The 19,036-nt window shown below is 42.9% G+C and overlaps 4 protein-coding genes and 1 non-coding gene across 6 annotated transcripts; 1 reads left to right on the forward strand and 4 right to left on the reverse strand.

Moving 5' to 3' along the window:
• Nucleotides 1–55: 55 nt before the first annotated feature.
• On the reverse strand, nt 56–10,010 carry LOC135348587 (triple functional domain protein-like). 2 transcript variants are annotated; one of them, XM_064546852.1, is made up of 20 exons: nt 9,841–10,010; nt 9,502–9,658; nt 9,285–9,356; nt 8,791–8,920; nt 8,347–8,446; nt 8,069–8,170; nt 7,896–8,012; nt 7,261–7,650; nt 6,539–6,661; nt 5,942–6,133; nt 4,891–5,368; nt 4,406–4,662; nt 4,167–4,237; nt 3,406–3,579; nt 2,571–2,730; nt 2,144–2,305; nt 1,768–1,845; nt 1,476–1,661; nt 1,016–1,181; nt 56–853 (listed from the first exon to the last, which is right to left on the reverse strand). In XM_064546852.1, the coding sequence occupies exons 1-20, from the start codon at nt 9,868–9,870 to the stop codon at nt 228–230; spliced, it is 3,771 nt and encodes a 1,256-aa protein (XP_064402922.1). In that variant the 5' UTR covers nt 9,871–10,010; the 3' UTR covers nt 56–227. The 2 variants fall into 2 exon arrangements, with proteins under 2 accessions (XP_064402922.1, XP_064402921.1); XM_064546851.1 differs by having other exon boundaries at nt 4,885–5,368.
• Nucleotides 10,011–10,087: 77 nt separating this feature from the next.
• On the reverse strand, nt 10,088–13,802 carry LOC135348588 (actin-related protein 2-B). The gene is made up of 9 exons (XM_064546853.1): nt 13,660–13,802; nt 13,336–13,446; nt 12,809–12,964; nt 12,265–12,321; nt 12,108–12,180; nt 11,453–11,675; nt 11,165–11,228; nt 10,658–10,936; nt 10,088–10,481 (listed from the first exon to the last, which is right to left on the reverse strand). Exons 1-9 carry the CDS (start codon nt 13,708–13,710, stop codon nt 10,311–10,313), a joined length of 1,185 nt encoding a protein of 394 aa, XP_064402923.1. The 5' UTR covers nt 13,711–13,802; the 3' UTR covers nt 10,088–10,310.
• Nucleotides 13,803–13,827: 25 nt separating this feature from the next.
• On the forward strand, nt 13,828–15,385 carry LOC135348594 (exosome complex component RRP46-like). The gene is made up of 6 exons (XM_064546861.1): nt 13,828–14,010; nt 14,067–14,232; nt 14,288–14,428; nt 14,523–14,612; nt 15,077–15,163; nt 15,250–15,385. The coding sequence occupies exons 1-6, from the start codon at nt 13,853–13,855 to the stop codon at nt 15,262–15,264; spliced, it is 657 nt and encodes a 218-aa protein (XP_064402931.1). The 5' UTR covers nt 13,828–13,852; the 3' UTR covers nt 15,265–15,385.
• Nucleotides 15,386–15,719: 334 nt separating this feature from the next.
• On the reverse strand, nt 15,720–18,971 carry LOC135348592 (GTP-binding protein 2-like). Its single transcript, XM_064546859.1, has 7 exons — nt 18,736–18,971; nt 18,215–18,426; nt 17,502–17,986; nt 17,024–17,240; nt 16,517–16,889; nt 16,201–16,380; nt 15,720–16,022 (listed from the first exon to the last, which is right to left on the reverse strand). The coding sequence occupies exons 1-7, from the start codon at nt 18,826–18,828 to the stop codon at nt 15,843–15,845; spliced, it is 1,740 nt and encodes a 579-aa protein (XP_064402929.1). The 5' UTR covers nt 18,829–18,971; the 3' UTR covers nt 15,720–15,842.
• Nucleotides 17,279–17,350, reverse strand: Trnaa-cgc (transfer RNA alanine (anticodon CGC)). The gene has a single exon. It is a non-coding gene; the product is annotated as a tRNA-Ala (tRNA).
• Nucleotides 18,972–19,036: the final 65 nt, after the last annotated feature.

Raw genomic sequence — 19,036 nt, forward strand, 5'->3', positions numbered from 1 at the left:
AAGTATTACAGGAGAGGATTGTGTGTACATGTACGTACCACCGTACCAATGAACATTTATTATTCGTTCAACACTATAATTACAATGTGCACAAAGCACCTCTGAAAACATGAACAGAGGATACGATAGAAAGTGATAGAAAAGAGTAATATAAAGAGAGAATAGTTGTTAAACAACGACAACCATGATTATAATCATACAAATTTCCTAGTACAGTAGGACAGTTCTTATACAGGGGATTCATATAAAGGCATTTCTGGGTCAGAGTCTTGACTTCCCCCTGAGCTAGATGACGTGGGTAGAATGGGTGACGTTGCCTCAGGCGTTCTGCGAGACTCTATAGTCAGGTGAGAGCGTCGCTCATCGGGTAACGGTGACCTTCGAAACGAAACATTGCTACCAGACGACACCCTCTTCATTGACAATCCATTACTAGGGGACGATCTTCTCATCAATATTCCACTACCGGATGATGTCCTCTTCAAAGTGTCGTCTAAATCGCCCAGCATGCTACCAGAGGAGGTACGATGGAGTCCCACCTGACTGGCACTGCGAGCGTTGAGATCCACGAATGTACTGGGAGAGCCTGGGGCTATTGAGCTGCTGACTTGACTAATAGTGTCCTCAGAGTAGAGAGAACTAGACGATACCTCCGAGGTGTTGGAGGTGATACTGACTAACGAGCCGGGACGAGAACGACGGGATCGTGGGAAGTCAAGGCTTGTACGATATCTCATCGACATGGTGTGACGAATCGAGTGTCCGAATGAACGTCCAATGGTTGCCGAGCGACCAGGGCCGGCAGCCATGAGGGAAGTGAGTTCTCGAGAACCGTGGCGCTCCAAATTCTTGTCTGTGGAGACAAATATAATATTAGCAATGAGATAACAGAACTAGAAACAATGCACAAAATAGCATGTAATTCAGAAAAATCTCATTGACATTTGTAATGTAGATCGAAGTGCATATATAATTATAGGATATACTACAATTATATCATGTGACTATCTTGTACCTTTTAGCTGCAGCATGTGACTAAAGAAGAGGTCCCAGATGTCCTGCACCCAAGTGTTCTTCAGGTCCACAGAGTCGGCCTGGAAACAGAGAGACACCTTCTTCCCTGAGAGTGTGAACCGAGTCGGGTGACCTTCGACAGTTTCTCGCAGTACAAAGTCCTTTGTCTGTGGGAGGAGGGAGGGGCGTCTTTGTCATAGCTAGACAATATGTACAGTATTTATATAAACAAATTTAACATTCCACATTATTGTCATAGCAAAACTCTCCCACCAAAAAATTCCAAATAGCTGTGATATTAGACTCATACAGTAGTAGGCTGCGGGATATTAATGCACATACACATGTACGTAGTAGTTGGAGAACGAGACGAACAGAGAATGGCGAAGTTTGTGATCACAACCAATTAACACTAAAAGCATAGGTATACAATGTACATAGATGTACTAGCTACCCCTCACCATATAGTGGTCCTTGTATTCAAACACCTCATCAGAGCCGGCGATATCTTTGGAGTGCTTCAGCTTCTTCCTCTTAGCCAGGATAATGGTGGACTCAAACAGAAACACTCTCCGCTTGTGTTTGGTCATCTCCACCAGAACCAGGTCCCCCTGTCTCAAGATCTTCCCTTGATCATCAATCCTCTCCTGAGGGAAGGTGGGGCAATTGAATTATACATTCCAAAGAGGACAGGTATTATAATTATGTGCAAGTCAACACAATTAGTATTAATTAATAAATAGTTGAACTTACATCGAAACCTTTGAGGCACTCGACGGCGAGGAGATCGTTGCCATGACGGAGAATGAAGTCAGTCATTTTTTGGGCTTCCTGAAATTACAAAAAGCACCATAGGTAGTCATAACTACTGCCAATATCAACAACACACGCTATAGGAAAACTCCTAGTAACCAGTGAAAACAAACAAATACCAATGACAATAACATGCCTATAGTGCTATGTGCATGTTGGTTAAACATTCGAGATTTCACTATGTTGTTTTCTAGCTCAAAATTTGGTAAAAACAGTGGCACCCAAAAAGTTAAAAATTATAATTATGGTGAGCTCATCGCATGTAAATGTACCTCTAATTATTGTAAAGGAGCTATAATTTTATATTTCCCCTCACCTTCAACTTGTCATAGTACTCCTTGAGTTTCCCGGCCAGATCAGACTTGACTGAGTGTTTGATAAGGTCCTTGAGGAACAGCTGGTAGCGAGCCATGCGTTGGAATGGCTTGATGAGATACGAGCCCAATACAAAGCTGTCATTCAGTCGCTTTGATGTCATCTGTAGGTACACATACACAAGAGATTAAAGCAATATTTAGATCAAAAACAATCACTAGCTGATATGCCTTTCAAAGGGCTATATACAAAATGCATCGTTAACACTCAATGTTAGGCATCAACACATAGGTGAAGCACAACACAAGCTCAATAGCTCTAGTACGAGCTCTGTACAAGCAAGGGTCATATATAGGATACACAAGCTATACATTTATAAGCTGAAAATTATAGGCATGGCAATAAATGGGGGGGGGGGGTCAGCTCACAGCAAAGAAGGTGTGGCCTCCCTCGTTCATGAGTTTCGTCTGCAGGGGCATGTTCTTGAAGTACTGGCAATAGTTGAGCAGGTCCTCTTCAAACATGAGGAAGATCTCCCCCAACTTGATGGGGCACTTGCGACACGACTCTAGCAGCGGGAAGATCATCCTGTGATAGAGCATGCATGAGGGTAATGTACGTGGACAGCTACAATCACGTAATAAATATAATTATATAGTTACATGCAATTATCGAATGGCAATGGACTTTATAGCCAGTGTCTTTCAAGCGGTCATAACTCGAGGTTTGGAAATTCCGTTCAAAAGTAAAATGTGCATTCAATAGCTCTACTACATGTATGCCTAATAGCATTGTTTACCTCCAAAATGTTTGGGCCATTTTTCTGAAATATGCCTTGGTAAAATTTGGGTCCGACAAATGTATGATCTAACACATAATGTGACGTGGAAGAACTCTTTTTTTTTCATTGAGCTATAAGAACGCGCGTTTAAATTTTGAATCAGATCTCCCAAACTTGTGATGTTATGATGCTGCAATGCTACAATCAAACACTGTATTCCAATTGTCAATTGATCAGTATACAGTACAAAATGAATAAGTTGCCACTTGGTACGCAAAATCTCTTTCAATTTGACACTGATATACTGGTACTTTCTGTTTGGTATTCTTGTGAGACTAATAAATGTTCAGGATTAGAGTTCATGTTAATATTATTTTAATGTCAGACGTATGTACAACTTGGGCGAAACTTGGGCAAAAAACGTACAGCAATAAACTGAGTTCTTTAGGATTATAATCTACTTATTATGAAGGTGTACTCACTGTCTATTAAACTCGAGCAGCTTCTGTATGTTAGAGAAGATGAGGTTCCTCTTCCCGACCAGGTTGCGTGGCAACTCGTCGAGGTTGTCCATGGCCGGCATGTACTCCTTCACCACCCACTCCAGATCACGGATGTAAGTCATCTCTGTCTGAATGAGCTCCTCCATTAGCTTCCTATATAAGGGGGGTGGGGGTAATCACATTACTAGGAAATCAGGTGGTTAGGTAATGTGTACATGTCATGGCAGAGGATGTTTTGACATGTAGTACGCGAATCGCTACAAGATCAGCTAGTGTAATGGGCCCCGCACATGCCATCACCTACTACTGTAACTAGAAATGAAATACAGTTGGGTGTGTGTCCGTGTGCGTACGTGTGTGTGTGTGTGTGTCCGTGTGTGTGTGTGGTGGAGGTAATCGAGGCTAGCTGACTAAGAAACCACTACGTACAAAGGACAGTTTAAGGTGTAATTACAGTACACAAAACACAGGACGTGCAGTGCAACAATGTCCGCATTGACAGTACTGCACGGGTTCATTACAAAGAACACTAATGAAATCTTTGTGAAGCACACTAATGATATCTTTGTGATGCACATGACAACCTTACAGAGGCAGTGAAGCTCTTTGAAGTTCAATCCAAAGGATGTTTAGTCAACTAAAACATCACTGAAACGGTTTGTGTTTCGGCTATAAAAGGTCTCAGTGTACACACACTCTGTTTACTACCGGCATGTGTACACAAGTGCTTGAAGGCTCACCTTCTGTGTTTAGCATTCTTGGTCTGAACATTCAGGTCACTCTCGCTACCAGGGCAAGGGAGCAGCTCCACCTGTGTGGGTCACATGACACTGAGCGACTGACAGTATAATAATTATATACATCACCTACAATACAGCCACAAAGATGGACATTAGAACAACAATTTTCAACTGCCGAGAAGATCGATCTGCTGATAGTGCTATCGGAAACAGTGCAACTAGCTACTACTACTACTCACTCTCTCTTTCAAGACTTCTGGGGTTACTTTCTCGGCAGCTACCGGCGGTTTCTCGACGGCCTCATCTCCCACCACAAACGTGGGGCCAGAGGTTTCCGTGGGACCAGAGATGTCCTTCTTTGAGAGGTGTTGGCGTTTCAGAGTCGGGTACTCATTCTTCTCGAGTTCTTCGAGCATGTCTAGTAGACTGATTTGTGGGTCACCATCCACTATCTCTATACTCTTCGCGGGGGAGGAGGGGAGGGAGGGGAAATCACCTATGCAGGGGGTAGAAGAAAATATAACAATACTGTACATGTGTACGTACGTAAAACGGCTATTGTCTATTGCCTGTTCGAATACTGGTAAACAACGCAACTAAAAATAGATACATGTACGTACTACACATGATAGAAGTACTGTACTTGTCACATTGTAATCAAGTATCGATGTACAGTGTGAGCTCTGCCCTAAGGGTCCTAGTATTATTTATAACTCACGTGTACCTGCGTCTAGTCTCCCAGCTGCCGTCTCCACAGCTGTCTCTACACTCTGTAGCAGTAGTAAGGCTTTGTCCGCCCCCGTGTCGTAATGTAGGGACCCTCCAGACGCCGTGCTCTCTTGGTGTACCAGGTGGTGGTTAGAGGACACACCCATCTCAGGGGAACTTCCGTCACTACCAGTACTCCTGTCCAATAGGAGCTCCTGGCTCTTACGTCGTTCTACCACCATGTCTTCAATGAGCTGACAAGTATAATCCACTCTCTCTCCTATATCAGTGACTCGGTTGCACGTAAACACGCTCGTGTCTCGTATCCAATGACTATCGGTTTTCTCTGAGAGTTCGAGGAGCTCCTTGAGATTGTCCGCAGTGGGTCGAGGGTGTGTAGCTAAGAATTGTTGGACTAGGTCTTTGGCTTGGATAGGGTCAAGGCCAGTTGTGTCAGATAGAACCACAGCTCCTTCAATGGTCCAGGTAAGGGCCTAAGTTAAATGTAACAAAAATTGAAACTACAATGTCAGACTAGTATTTATAGGCTGCTGACTGACAGGATATAGAGTTTAGATTACAAGCACTTCTAATTTTCTATGGTTGCACGATATTCTAGGAATGGTAAGTATCTGATAATTCTCGGAGAGATTGCAGTATTTATGCATTATGAGTTTCCTGTGTTTATGTATATGTATGAATAGAGGAATCAACAACTAATGAATATGATTGGAGAAGAGGCCGTAGTGTCAAAGAACGCATAACTATTGTTATTGCAGGAAATTCAACCAATTAACAGCCTAGCTAGGTACTACCACAGTACTGTACGAGTGTAATTTACAGGTATCAGAGAACAGCATCTACAATACTAATACCAATAGTAGGAAATCACGACACGAGTACCACGATAGTAATTATCCTCTGACGTTGAGTGTGGGCATCTATATCCGCCCACTCTCAACGTTATTGCAGAGGCTAATTGCTAAATCGAGGTACTCGTGTCGTACCTACCTCCTCTGGTAGAAAATTCAACCCAACAGGCCTACTCCACATACACATACACCCACCTTCTCTATGAGTTTGTGCAGTCTAACTGAGTCACGAAGGGTCTTCTTCCTCTGGCCTAGTTTGTCTTCAAAGCCAGTCATGAAGGTCCGTATCTTGCCCATGAGCCCGGTCACGGTCTGCTGGTTAGTGTGAGGGTTTTGCTCCAACTCAGAACCATTCTGAACTATCACGTCCACTCGGCCCATGATTTGCTGCAGTCATGTGATAATCACATGTACAGATCAACTAATATGTAATGTACACTGCATTGTGCATATGTATGACTTCACCTCACACTATATTAGAAACTAGATGTTGTCATAACAACATTGTAAACAGTAATAGACACCTCATTTCAAGCTACCCTCAGAACAACTACAGACTGTACAATCAAAGGGACCTATCTATATAAGGAGACAGGGCGTGGACGGTATTCTGGGCAATCACAACACAAGTAGTTCATTGTAGCAACACACTTAGTGCTTTGATGTACAGTATGATAACCAACCTGTACATACACAGCAATAGGAAAAGCCCTGTGCAATGTTTCTGTAACAGTATACCTGACAGTGTAAATGCCTCCTCATACATTATGTTGCTATAAGCTAGGATCTTACTTGTGTGGAGTTCTCAAACTGTTTCAGTTCGGCCATTAGCGTCTCTGCCACGTCTAGACTCTCCCCCAACTCGGTGTGAGTCTGGAAGAACTCCTCAGCGTACTCTTCAAACCACTCAATCAGCTGCGTGTGTGTGTGTGTGTGTGTGCGTGCGTGTGTGTGTGTGTGTGTGTGTGTGTGCGCGTGCGTGTGTGTGTGTGTGTGTGTGCGTGTGTGTGTGTGTGTGTGCACGCGTGCGTGGTGTGTGTGTGTGTGTGTGTGTGTGCGTGTGTGTGTGTGTGTGCACGCGTGCGTGTGTGTGTGTGCACGCGTGCGCGTGTGTGTGTGTGCACGCGTGCGCGTGTGTGTGTGTGTGGTAGGGGGATTATAATTACAAGGAAAGATAAGATCAGTAATTAAAGCCACTATCGTACTAATTACCAAACCTGACAATACTTAGAAAAAATTTGCATATTCAAGCTTTGAAGTCACCCACAGCTGTTCTGGTGGTGTCACTAGCTTCCATAGTTTACACTTCTGGGAATTATAACCACCCCCAAAGAAAAATTCACTCCAAGAACAGTCTAACCCACTGACAACAACTCAGTCTACAAAAAATACAATTAACAGGAAGCTCAGTACCAAGCTACAACTGCCTGAGGTCATGCTTAGTAACTACAAAGCTACAATGAAGTCATTGTTGGAAACTAAGGTACTAATCGGACTACCAGCAACAAACATACTTGAGAGGCCTCCTTCTCAAAAATCCTTTGTTGCAGACTGGCCTGCAGTTTTTCATTTTTGGTCGACCACAGAGAGACCATTCTGCCCTTGACCAGCTCAATCTGTGAGAGCATCTTCTGTATCGTCTCCACTGTGTGCTGTATGTCCGGGTTGACGCTCATTTTGCGTGCTAAACCCTCCACCATTTGGTTGTTGATACGAGAGCCCTCGCTCGTTAGCTCATCAATATGTAATTCATCCAGGGTCTTCCTCCTCACCATCTTGTGCTTATGGATGCTTTGTTTCACGTCTTCAATGGTTTCTGGGACTTCACTGTCTGTGAATGGCTCGATAGCACGAGCGAGGTGCTTGGAGATACTGATACAGTCACAGAGAAATGGCTCCACTTGCTGCAAGGGGTTAGAACACACTCAAAAAACAGTCGCCACGACATCTCTACAGTGAGGACGAGGCTAGGGGCTCAATATAGTCAATAAAAGCTGTACCAATGGTATATATCAAAACACTACATGTAGCAACTGAATTATGCGAAACCAAAAACCACTGCAGCAGCTGCATGTATGCTTGCATGTGCATAGACAAACATTCACATATTCTAAGTACACACTTAGCTACGGCATATAGCGACGCTCACCATTCTAAACCGCACCCACTCCTGATGGTTGTACGCAAAGTCACCGTCAAACTCTGAGGTCAGTTGGTCTTTGTCGATGAATTCCAGGAGCTCCAACCGATTGGAAATTTGCCGAAACTATATACATAGATGTACGTGCATGAGGTGAGTCATGTGATAGTCATGTGACTCACTGGTAAGTTGATCTTCTCCTCACACTCCATGGTCCAGTCGATGGTGGTCACGTCGCGAGTTGAGGACACAAAGAAGACCTCAGTGAAAGGTTCGTCTTCATCCTAATAATATTTTAAATATCAGTGACAATTAACACAATTTCGGAGAATTAATATGATAGCAGGAATTAAGCTAGACTGCTTCCTATATCAATCACACAGTTCGTACTGTGACAGCTCAATTACAGCCCCAACTATAATTATATGTCACTTGGAGTAACTAAATAGTATCCGCCCACCTGTATAATGTTGAGAGCTTTGACAAGAGTCTTCATGAAGAAGTCATGGATGATCTCTGCATCCAACATCACCACAAAGCCCAGGGCTCGACTCTCCTCACTACACAGGGGGAGAGGGGAGGGATTGTGAAACGCACCGTATCGCTAACTATGCTAGCACACAAACGGAAACTTTCAGGATGGTCCATAACATTAACTCTCTATGGGTTGCAACAACAAGGAGGATTTGTTACTTCCCTTTTAAGGTAGTTCCTAGACTATATACAGAGTCACTATTAGAGTACAAACTAAAGATAGCATTGTACAGTCAATATAAGACCTAGTATGGGTGCTTTAAATAAATAAATAAATGCCCCAGGCAGCCCCTCATCTGTAACAGTAGCAGTGTGCATTAGTACACACCTTTCTTCCCTCCTTTCTTCCCTGTGTTAATTTGAGACTCACTTTGGTACTGAGGTGAAGTAGGCCAGCATGTCAATGATCTCACTCACTCCAATCTCTATCAGCCAGTCCACTTGGAGGTTCTTGGGCTGTGTCAGCGTGACCAATGGGCACCCACGCTTGTCTCGACCACCTGAGCAGAATAGGTATGGGATACAAGAGGAGAGAGCTATAGTCTCGGCATGAGGGTTTTTGCCCATTATTAGTTTAGCATTAAAAGGTGTTAATAAGTAAAGCATGGAGTGGTGCATCACTCATACACGGGGGGGGGGGGGGGGGGTGAATCAGCTAGAAAGTGCTGGTATCTCTCAACTACTGTAGAGTACATAGTTGAAATTGCTTTGATGTTGTTAGTTCTAAGCTTTGCAAAACAGTGTGTCAACTAGGAAGAGGAGTGTGTTGAACATGACCACACATGTTCTTATTTACCTGAGGCAGTTTATTTAGTGCTAACGAGTGTGTGACTAGTGATAATAGGGGACTGTACACACACACACCTGACAGGAAGATGAGTCCACTCAATAGATTGTCCAGAGGGATTTCCAAAGATTTGAGAGACTTCTTTCGACCTGTATGTAACCAAAACATGACATAACATGGCAAAACATGATGAAATTAACGAGTTAGGCTCAGTGTTGCAAATACAAGGTAGTGATTAAAAACAAACAGACAGTGAATACTAGATACAAGTGGAAACCATACTGTCATACAAACCTGGGTCGGAAAATGTCCGGAATATTCTGTGCTCTTCATCATCATCCATAATGTCATCGATAATGTTTAAGTTGAGTTTGTCACACACGCTCAGTTGGGTCGCGTCCTTTGGCCCAGTGTCCAAAGCAGGAGTGGGAGTAGTCTGGTCAACCCTGGCCTGTGCATGCAACAAGGGGTTCAACATCATTGCACAGCTACAGCTAGCTAGCTACTATAAAATTGTAAACTGCAAACTGCGAATGTACAGGTACGTAGCTAGCTAGCTAGCACATGGTAATTGAGCTGTGTCATGCATGATGTGTGTGCATGTGTACGTGTGTGTGATGTCTTCATACGTACCTCAGGGTCTATCTCTTGATCTTGACTCATTGCAACGTATTTATTAGCACTGTTAAACTACCTATGCCGAATAAAACTGATAATCTGTTAGCTTCTTTATGGGTACGGGTACGTACGTGTACGTGTATGGTACACTCAACACTAATATCAAGCTACAGATGACACTGATGGAAGTTACTGATTACATTTAATTAACCTAAACTTCCGCTCATAGCTAAACCATTACAGGAAGTCATCTATCACGTGAGAAAAGCAAAAAACTGACATCATTATATCAATTTTAACATTATTGCATTAGAAAAACACTACACAAACACATACACATACTAACCAGCTAGTAATTGTACACTAAAATCAAACGGCTAAAGCTATAGCCTTGAAATAACAAAGAATTGATCGTATAATTATAATTTGCTAAAACTATATAAAGTTCTGTTTTAAAACAATAATTTAAGTCCTGCAACCAACTCTCATTTTACAGCCACGCCCAGTTTCTCGAGGACCTTGACCCCTTTCTCTAGGTACTCTTCTCGGGACATCCAGAAAGAGTCACGATCCTTCATGATATCAGCCAGCACTGCTCCCCCCAAAAACACCATGTGCTTACGTCGGGGGGGATCTTCAATACGGATCTTGAATTTCTGTCAGGGAGAGAAAAACAACAAGGAATTATCGAGGGATCAAAATTTGTATACAACAAAAGCACACGTGTCATGCACAAGTACATTACTCCAATATCAACACAAAGCTGTAAAGATATCTATTTTTGCCTGATTTCAAATAATAATCGATCCACAGCAAAAACTTTTTCACCCACCGATAGTTTAGCAGTGTTTCCCTTGAGGACCCTCTCCAAGTAGAGCTGCTTGATCTCCCTCTCCAGTCTAGAGGGCAGTCCAGGGTACATGGTGGTGCCCCCTGATAGTACAATGTGCTTGTAGAACTCCGCCCTTGTGTCAATATCTGCTGCTTGTATTGTGTTGAAGAGAAGCTCCGCCATTCCTGCACCCTCAATGTTGATCAGGTGAGGTTGGAACAGTATTTCTGGAGCCTCAAACCTCTCTCCTCCAACCTTGACCACTCGACCGTCGGGAAGCTGTTGCACGGGAGAAGAGAAACAGTGTAGCAGACAGACAACAAGACAATATACATGCATTTCTGAACTTCTGATGTAGTATATAAACCTACAAGAGCACACGAACAGCCATGGCTACAGATATACAGATTCACAATGCTATGAGTAAACTGTGCTATTGTTTACAAGGGAACGCTGCTATTAATCTACAAAACCATAGGCTGTGATTTAGTTGAGAGGGTGACTTACGGTGTAGCTTTCTACCAGAATAGTTGTTTCCAGAGCCAGTTTCTGTTCTTGCCCAATGTTGTACCTGTACACACGCACACAACCCCCGTGAGTGAATGTCCTAAGATAACATTCTGTACACACAATAACAGTTCAGATACAAACAGTAACATAAATAGATTCTGAGTACTCCTAAACTGAAAACTATAATAGACAAAGCCCACCACACACACACATCCACTATTGTATGCAAAACGTAACTCAAACCCAAACTTAACTAAAGCTGCAAAGCGGTTGCAATGTACTCACCCTACATAACAGAGCCTTTCCTTCATCATTCGTATGGTCTCAAAGTCTGCTGAGTGGTTGAAGGCATAGCCACGCAGTAGGAGGAGCTTGATGAGGTAGCGAGTGATTTCACGCCCGGCCACGTCCAGACGACGGGTCAAGTGGGGGAGGGCGAATCCCTCGTACACGGGGCAAATATGAGTCACCCCATCTCCACAGTCGATTACAATACCTGTTAGTAGACCTACAAGGGACAGTCAACAACAACACAGTCATGCAATGTACGTAGTCATTGATCCATGGTAATTGCATTAATTAAGCAATTAGTTACATAACCAAATAAGGGCAATATGTATCAAAAGGTTTCAAGCTGCTCTTCTTCGTCAGTCCTGCTGCTAACAGCCTATTAGCTGTACTCAGTATGACCAAATAAGGGCAATGTGTATCAAAAGTAACACAAACACACAAATTCTCCCTAAATGTACTGACATCATCAACCATCACAGATGTTTGGTCATGTGAGCCAGCCAACCTCACTAAAAACAGAGGCAACTGATTTTCACAAAACAACCACTTTCTCTCCTCCCCATATGGCTGTACTCCATATAAAAACAGCTATGGAGTACTGTAAACTGAGGAGTGTGTGTTGCTATCACATGACAGTCATGTGACCCACCTTGTGCATACAGTGTCAGTACGGCCTGTATGGCAATATACACTCCAGCACATTGGTACTCTTCAAACATCACCTGGGAGGGATAAAAAACTTTGTAAAACGATGCACCAGTAACGAGAGCTACGGAAACTAGACTGTCTTGTGAGGAAGAACTTACTTCAATCATCTTTTGTCTGTTCTTGGTTGGATTCATAGGTGGCTCTGTGAGAAGTACCTGAATGGAATGGAGACAGTAACCATGGTAATAGCTGATGTACAGGTTCCAATACAGCATGTACGATAACAATGTTAGGTCGAGCAAATGAGCTGAACACACGAGTGCACAATGTCCAGCATCTGCCTCCCAACCTCTCTCTCTACTCCACCATGGTTACACCCCACGCTACAGAGCACAGCTAGGGGTGCCGTATATAGAGGAGAACAAATCAACCACTCATAATCATATCAGGCTTAAATCATACAAAAAAGGAACACTTATCTAACACGCAGCGTATCGCTACACGTATGTATGTATATAGCCTGCTTACACAGCTATGATTAAAAGATGTACACATTGTACAAAGCCATTATTACCACTTTCTGTTTTTATTAAGTCACCATAACTTTGTATAGGCTTTTAGTTTAGTTTAGTTTTACCACCACAAAGACAAGAGGTAATCTATCTATTAAACCACGAAACAGATAGTCCAAGATGTTCTCACTTTAGTTTTCTTTGTGTCGATCTTGAGCTTCTCGTGGAAGGTGTAGTCCCAGACATGCTTCATGTCGTCCCAGTTCCTTACAATGCCATTCTCCATCGGGTAGTTGACCTCCAACATGGACCGCAGCTTGCTGGCCTCGTCTCCAACCATCAGGTCCTGGGGGCAAGTACAACACACACTCTAAAACCAACAATACATACGTAATGTACGCCTAATTTAAGTAAGGAAATGTGTATCAAAAACAACACACTGATTATCACTAAATGTACTGACATCATCAATGTTTGGTCATGTGAGCCAGCCAACCTCACTAAAACAGAGGCGATTGATTTTCACAAAACAACCACTTTCTCTCCTCCCCATATGGCTGTACTCCATGTAATAACAGCTATGGAGTACTGTAAACTGAGGAGTATGTGCTAGCAGGACTTCCATTAGCAAAGACGGTACCTCTCGATCTCAAACAAACAAGATACTTTACAACACACAATTGGACAAAAAGTGTTTTTGTATGCTGTGTCCCTCACCTTGACCTCTATACCCTCGACCTTTGCGGAGGAACGAATGATGGGTCGTCCAACCAGAGAGGGGAAGATGTGGGAGGGGAAGTTGGATCCAGCATAGCCACACTTGACAAACTGACAACCAAAAAACATTCACATTAGCTCATAGTGTTTATATATGGGTCAGGGTAGTACATAGGCTAATCTGTACCACTTTACTGTAATAAAGAAAAGCTATTTCTCTGGCTAAGACTTTGAACACATGACTATGTTGATCACAAGTGTGTCACTGTGTGTGTGTGTGTGTGTGTCTCATAGACAGCTTTGTAATGTAGCTCTGACACTCACCCCTGTCCCGTTGTCACACACAACTACTTTATTCCCCTTTGCGTCCGTCATTTTCTTGCTTTAGGGTTCTCTAAGACGACTAACTCGCCACTACCACATAAGGTAAAAATGGCCGTCTCTCTTCTTGCAAGTTACTGCGCATGTGCAATAAGCTTATGAATATTCATGAGCCACGTGGTCCTGAAATAAATAAATGGAAGATTCTGCAGGCAAGTTGAGGAGCTTGGAGTGTGAATTAGGACTGCTAAAGAGAGCCGATGGCTCTGCCAGACTGTCTCAAGGCAATACAAGAGTCCTGTGTGCAGTGTATGGCCCAGCAGAAGTTAAAATCAACAAGGAGCAGTGTGATCAGTAAGCCATGTCAATAAACTATAGCCAGTTTTATTCTTCAAACTTTTTTCTTGCAGAGCTACACTAGAGGTGACTGTCAAGCCAGAGAGTGGTATGTCCTCTCCAAAAGAGCGGTTGCTAGAAGAGCTGGTGACCAGTTGCTGTAAGAGCACGGCCCTGTCTCAGCTCCACCCACACACAGCACTCTCAATCACACTACAAGTTGAAAACAATGATGGAATGGTTTGTGAAAACAAATTATGCGTTATGATTCATTATGAAACTTTCACACTTTCAGTTACTCTCCACATTGGTCAATTGTTGCTGTCTTGCTCTACTAGATGCATGCGTTCCCCTCTCCACTGTATTCTCAGCTATTACGTGTGGATACACTGAAAATGGCCAACTTGTAACTGATCTTAGTGCACAGCAAGAGGAGGTAAACATTGATCATTATTCTGCATTGTTTGTGAGCTCATTTCTTCTTCCTTTGCCATTTCTTGTATATCTTAATTTTTTATATTTCTGTGTAGGTTTGTGAGTCGGTCCTAACCTTTGTGTTGGAAGACGCTACAAGTAACATACTCACCACCTATGCTAAAGGAGCATTCTCAATTGACCAGGTAATCACCAAGCTTTAGGTTTGGGTGCCCCCATAATGTTTTTTGATGGGGAAAGGTTTATTCTGTAACATTTTTTCATTCGTCTTTTCTGTTATTCTTGCCTATCTGTATTTGAGATGTACCCGTCTCTGCTAGCACATACTCCTCAGTTTACAGTACTCCATAGCTGTTATTATATGGAGTACAGCCATATGGGGAGGAGAGAAAGTGGTTGTTGTGAAAATCAATCACCTCTGTTTTAGTGAGGTTGGCTGGCTCACATGACCAAACATTCATATCTATCAACCTTCGAGCTGTTATGTTTCAAATCTAATTTCTGCTTGCAATTTGATAATCTTTCTGAAAGCTGGTTCCTGCAAAATGTTCTTATTGCATGTGGCCTATTTTGTAACATGTATGCTAAGAGTTAATTTAAGTTTCTTTTTGTGGTGTGTGTAATTAAATTTACTTCATTGTGCACGCAGCTCCAGCAGTCTCTGGCTGTAGCTGAAGAAGCCAGTAAAAAGGTTACAGCTTTTTATAGAGAGTCAGTTGAACGAAAGCTTTCTAAGGTACGAGGAGTTGTATGTGTGATGATCATTTCCTAATCACTGTATGTGTGATGATCATTTCCTAATCACTACTTTCCCTCTATTAGGATGCTGAACATTGAAAATATTGCTGTTCACACCACCCAAAGAGCCATAAACATTGCTAAACATTGTCCAATTTCTTTTTAATTTTATGTGCAAATCACAATAATTAATGTTCATGCATAAATATTTATTATACTCTTTAGCGATAATTTGCCAATATGCAAACAAACACACGTACGTACATTGCACCCACTCCATTAGATTGCTGGGGAGGTATTATTAATTTTTATTACACTGTACATATATACATGTACAGGGTGTCATACAGGGGGAAAGGGGGGATATCCCTCCCCTATCTCCAATTTCCCCCCCCTTTTTTGCTGACTGAGGGTCCATAGCTGGCAATTTTACATACTATAAGGGTATTGAAATAACAGTTGACCTTTTTTTAGCAACATTTTCTGGTTACTTTTCTTATTTCCCCCCTCTACTTCAAAATCCTGTATGACACCCTGATGTAGTGTGTTTCAGATCAGAGTTACCATATAGATAAATATAATTATGGAGGTGGCTGGCACCTTTTCCTAAAATAATATAATTATAGGTATAAATTATATTAGTGGGACCAACTAGGCTTGAGTCCACACACACGTTACTATCTAGAAGGTTTTCTTTGTTTAGTTCGTTCCTCTTCACCCACTATCAGCTGGATAATCTCTCCAATGCCTCGGGTCATCCCCTCTTGTAGCAGTACTCTTGTTCCCACCCGTAGGAACTCAGGATGCTTCAGGAAGTTGAAGCGGACAAACCCACTCTCACCAGCAGAGAGACTCTCCTATAGTATACAAACACAAAATATGTCAACAAGAGTCACAGATCTTGTATCCTAAGCACACTAACACAACACAAGAAAAATGCTTAAGTTATGGACACAATAGCTACTGAAATGCCTGATGAATTTTATACAACAGCAAGGGGGTGACTAAGGCCTCTCCACTTGAGTAATGAATTACCTTGCCTACGATCTCCACCACGTCTGCATTCTGCTTGCAGCTGGCCACAAAGACAGTGCCCTGGAAGCCTCTTTTAATGCCAGAGCCAGAGCTCGTGAGAATGTGGAGCTTGACTATAAACTCAAAACAACTGTTGCAAGTTTCGTTGAGTGTCAGTCGAGGGGAGAAGATGACAGTGCCCTGTATAAATGAGGATACGGTACCTAAGCATACGCAACAGCACTTTTTCATACATGCAGCCAAGAATTAGCAATTGTTATGAGTTAAAATATCAGCAGAGCATATTCAATGCATAGCTACAGCTACATGCACATACCTTTCTGAAGTCGGCATGCTTGGTGTGGTCCAGAGTCACAGTGGCCGTTTGTCCAGCCCTTACTAGAGTACAGGGGGTCCTATTTCGTCGTATTGTAGCAACCTTGGTCTCACAAAACTCCCCAGTTTCCGATGGTCCAACAAGCACTCGATCCCCCACTTGTGCCACGCCCCTTGTCAAGATCCCACCGACGACGGTGCCAACCTCGGGTACGTTGAAGAGTTCGTCGACGTGGAACTCAGCCAGCTGCTGTTCGAGGCTCTCTTGAGAATGGCTTGAGTGGAGAGGGGGAACAGTGTTGAGGAACTTGTAGAGGAGATCCAGGTTCTCACCAGTCACACATGACACTTGGAAGATCGGGGCTATCCCACACCTAAGGTGTAACAACTATCTCTCATACAGTTACATTGTTTAACATGCCAGGTGAAATGTACACTCAAAACGGTAGCTATTAAATGACAATAACAACCTAAAATAGAAGTATGTTATGTATTTTGGCACACTCACTGTTTTTCTGTGAATCTTTGAGCAGCTGTACAGGCATCAGACTCATTCTTCACTTTAAAGGCCACCTTTCTGCATCCTGCACTGGACAGTATCAGCTCCAGTTGTTCCACAGTGCGATTCATCTGCTGCCGTGAGCACAGGTCAGCTTTAGTCACCACCACAAAAGTAGGCACTTGAAGAGCAATGCAGAATCCAAGATGTTCTCTAGTAGTACCAACTGAAAAAAAAATAATTATAATAATTATGCAAAAAAAGTGGAGATGCCGGGGATTGAACCCGGGGCCTCTCACATGCGAAGCGAGCGCTCTACCACTGAGCTACATCCCCCACATTGCTGATACCAATCAATAATGTTGTAGTGACTGAGGAGGTAAGTTGTAACTATTGCACAACTAACAGCAATGTTAGAGGGGTATTCACATATTCATAGTAAACACAACCTAGCTGATGCAACATTGAACAATGATATGGCAATTACCAATTCCTGAGTTAGCTCCGATCACCAGCATGGCAAAATCAGGCCTGTGGGCAGTCAGCCCAAAAATGGTAGTCTTCATGTACTTCTGATGGCCAGCAAGGTCAATAAATGACACAAGCTTGGACGACCTCTCACAGATCTCCTCGGCACTCACACACTTCGAATAATTCACCACCTCCCCTTTAGAATCGAACCCCAGAATCTCATGACTGATCGAGGATGTCCTTCCAGACTGTATCTCGTGAAGATGCCTGAACAAGTTGAGCCTTGCCTTCCCACGTCCGTTATCGAGCTCTCCCTGTGTGAGCACCCCCAGCAGGGTACTCTTCCCCGCCTCCATTGGACCAAGGACGGCCAGTCGCAGATCAAGAAACTGCTGATTGTCAGGCACCTTCCTAACCAAGACCTCCCTCACGGATCGCCTCGCAGTCTCTCCATCCTCTTGAATGACAGTGGTGTCTAGATAAGTGAGGGCGGCTCCGAGTCTGTGTAGGAGGGAATGTTTGGGTTATATGTAAACTATATCCAATTGTCTGTGTTAGTCATTAGACATATCAATAATTGGGCATAAACACTAAAACAAAGTATAGAGAGATCACATTTCATAGCAAATGACTACATTTCTATACATAAACTTCTGATATTACACTTTATATAATTACATCACTACGGACACTGTATCCAAACACGAGATATGATAGTTAGTAGAATACCTTTCAGCCATTTTCTTGAGTGTTGCTATGGAGTCCTCCATCTCTTGCTCACTGAGTCCCCTGAGGAAGCCACAATCAGTCACCCCAATCTTATAAATAGCCTCTCCTTGCCCCTCTTGTAGACGCCACTTCATCTGTGTGACCAGATGCTCGAATCTTGATGGATTAGGGTTGAGCAGCTTGAGCTTATACTCTACATTGCCCTCCTCAACCTGTAGCACAAACACACTCAAACACGTACACCATGTCATCACATTTATCACTAAAATTAATGTGTATACGTTGATCCTCAACCGCGCGCTACTATACAACAGACCTAGCATACTTGTCAGATACTAAAAAATCCAATGGCACACCCGTTCATCTTCGTACTGTAAGAGATACTATTATTGCCGTACAATTTATACAGTGCAGCAGCTAAGAGATCGAGACCCTCCTCTGCCTCAGTCAGCTTGTACAATAGTATGGTCAACATTAAGCTTACATGCTCAACTAGTTATATATATATACAGCCAACTCACCTCAGGAGGGAGGTTCTTCGGAGTGCTGGTGGTGACAGAGGAGAGTCTCTGACCACTGTCAGCTGGGTCAAACAGTTCCAACAAAGCTTCCATTTTCTCTTTTTTCGAATTTTTTTCTGCTTTTTGCTACAAAGCCATTTGTTGGGAGATGAGCCCCTACGAGTCTTGGATAATTGTAGCTACTCCATTGCTCCAAATTCACTGCGAATGATGGTTGATTGTGTACTGTACTGTTGCCTAGCTTCCTTGTTTATATGCCCTGTATAGTAGACGTCATGGAAATTGCCAAAATGACTCTATT

The sequence above is a fragment of the Halichondria panicea genome, chromosome 15 (assembly GCF_963675165.1).
Source record: "Halichondria panicea chromosome 15, odHalPani1.1, whole genome shotgun sequence".
Classification (NCBI taxonomy): domain Eukaryota; kingdom Metazoa; phylum Porifera; class Demospongiae; order Suberitida; family Halichondriidae; genus Halichondria; species Halichondria panicea.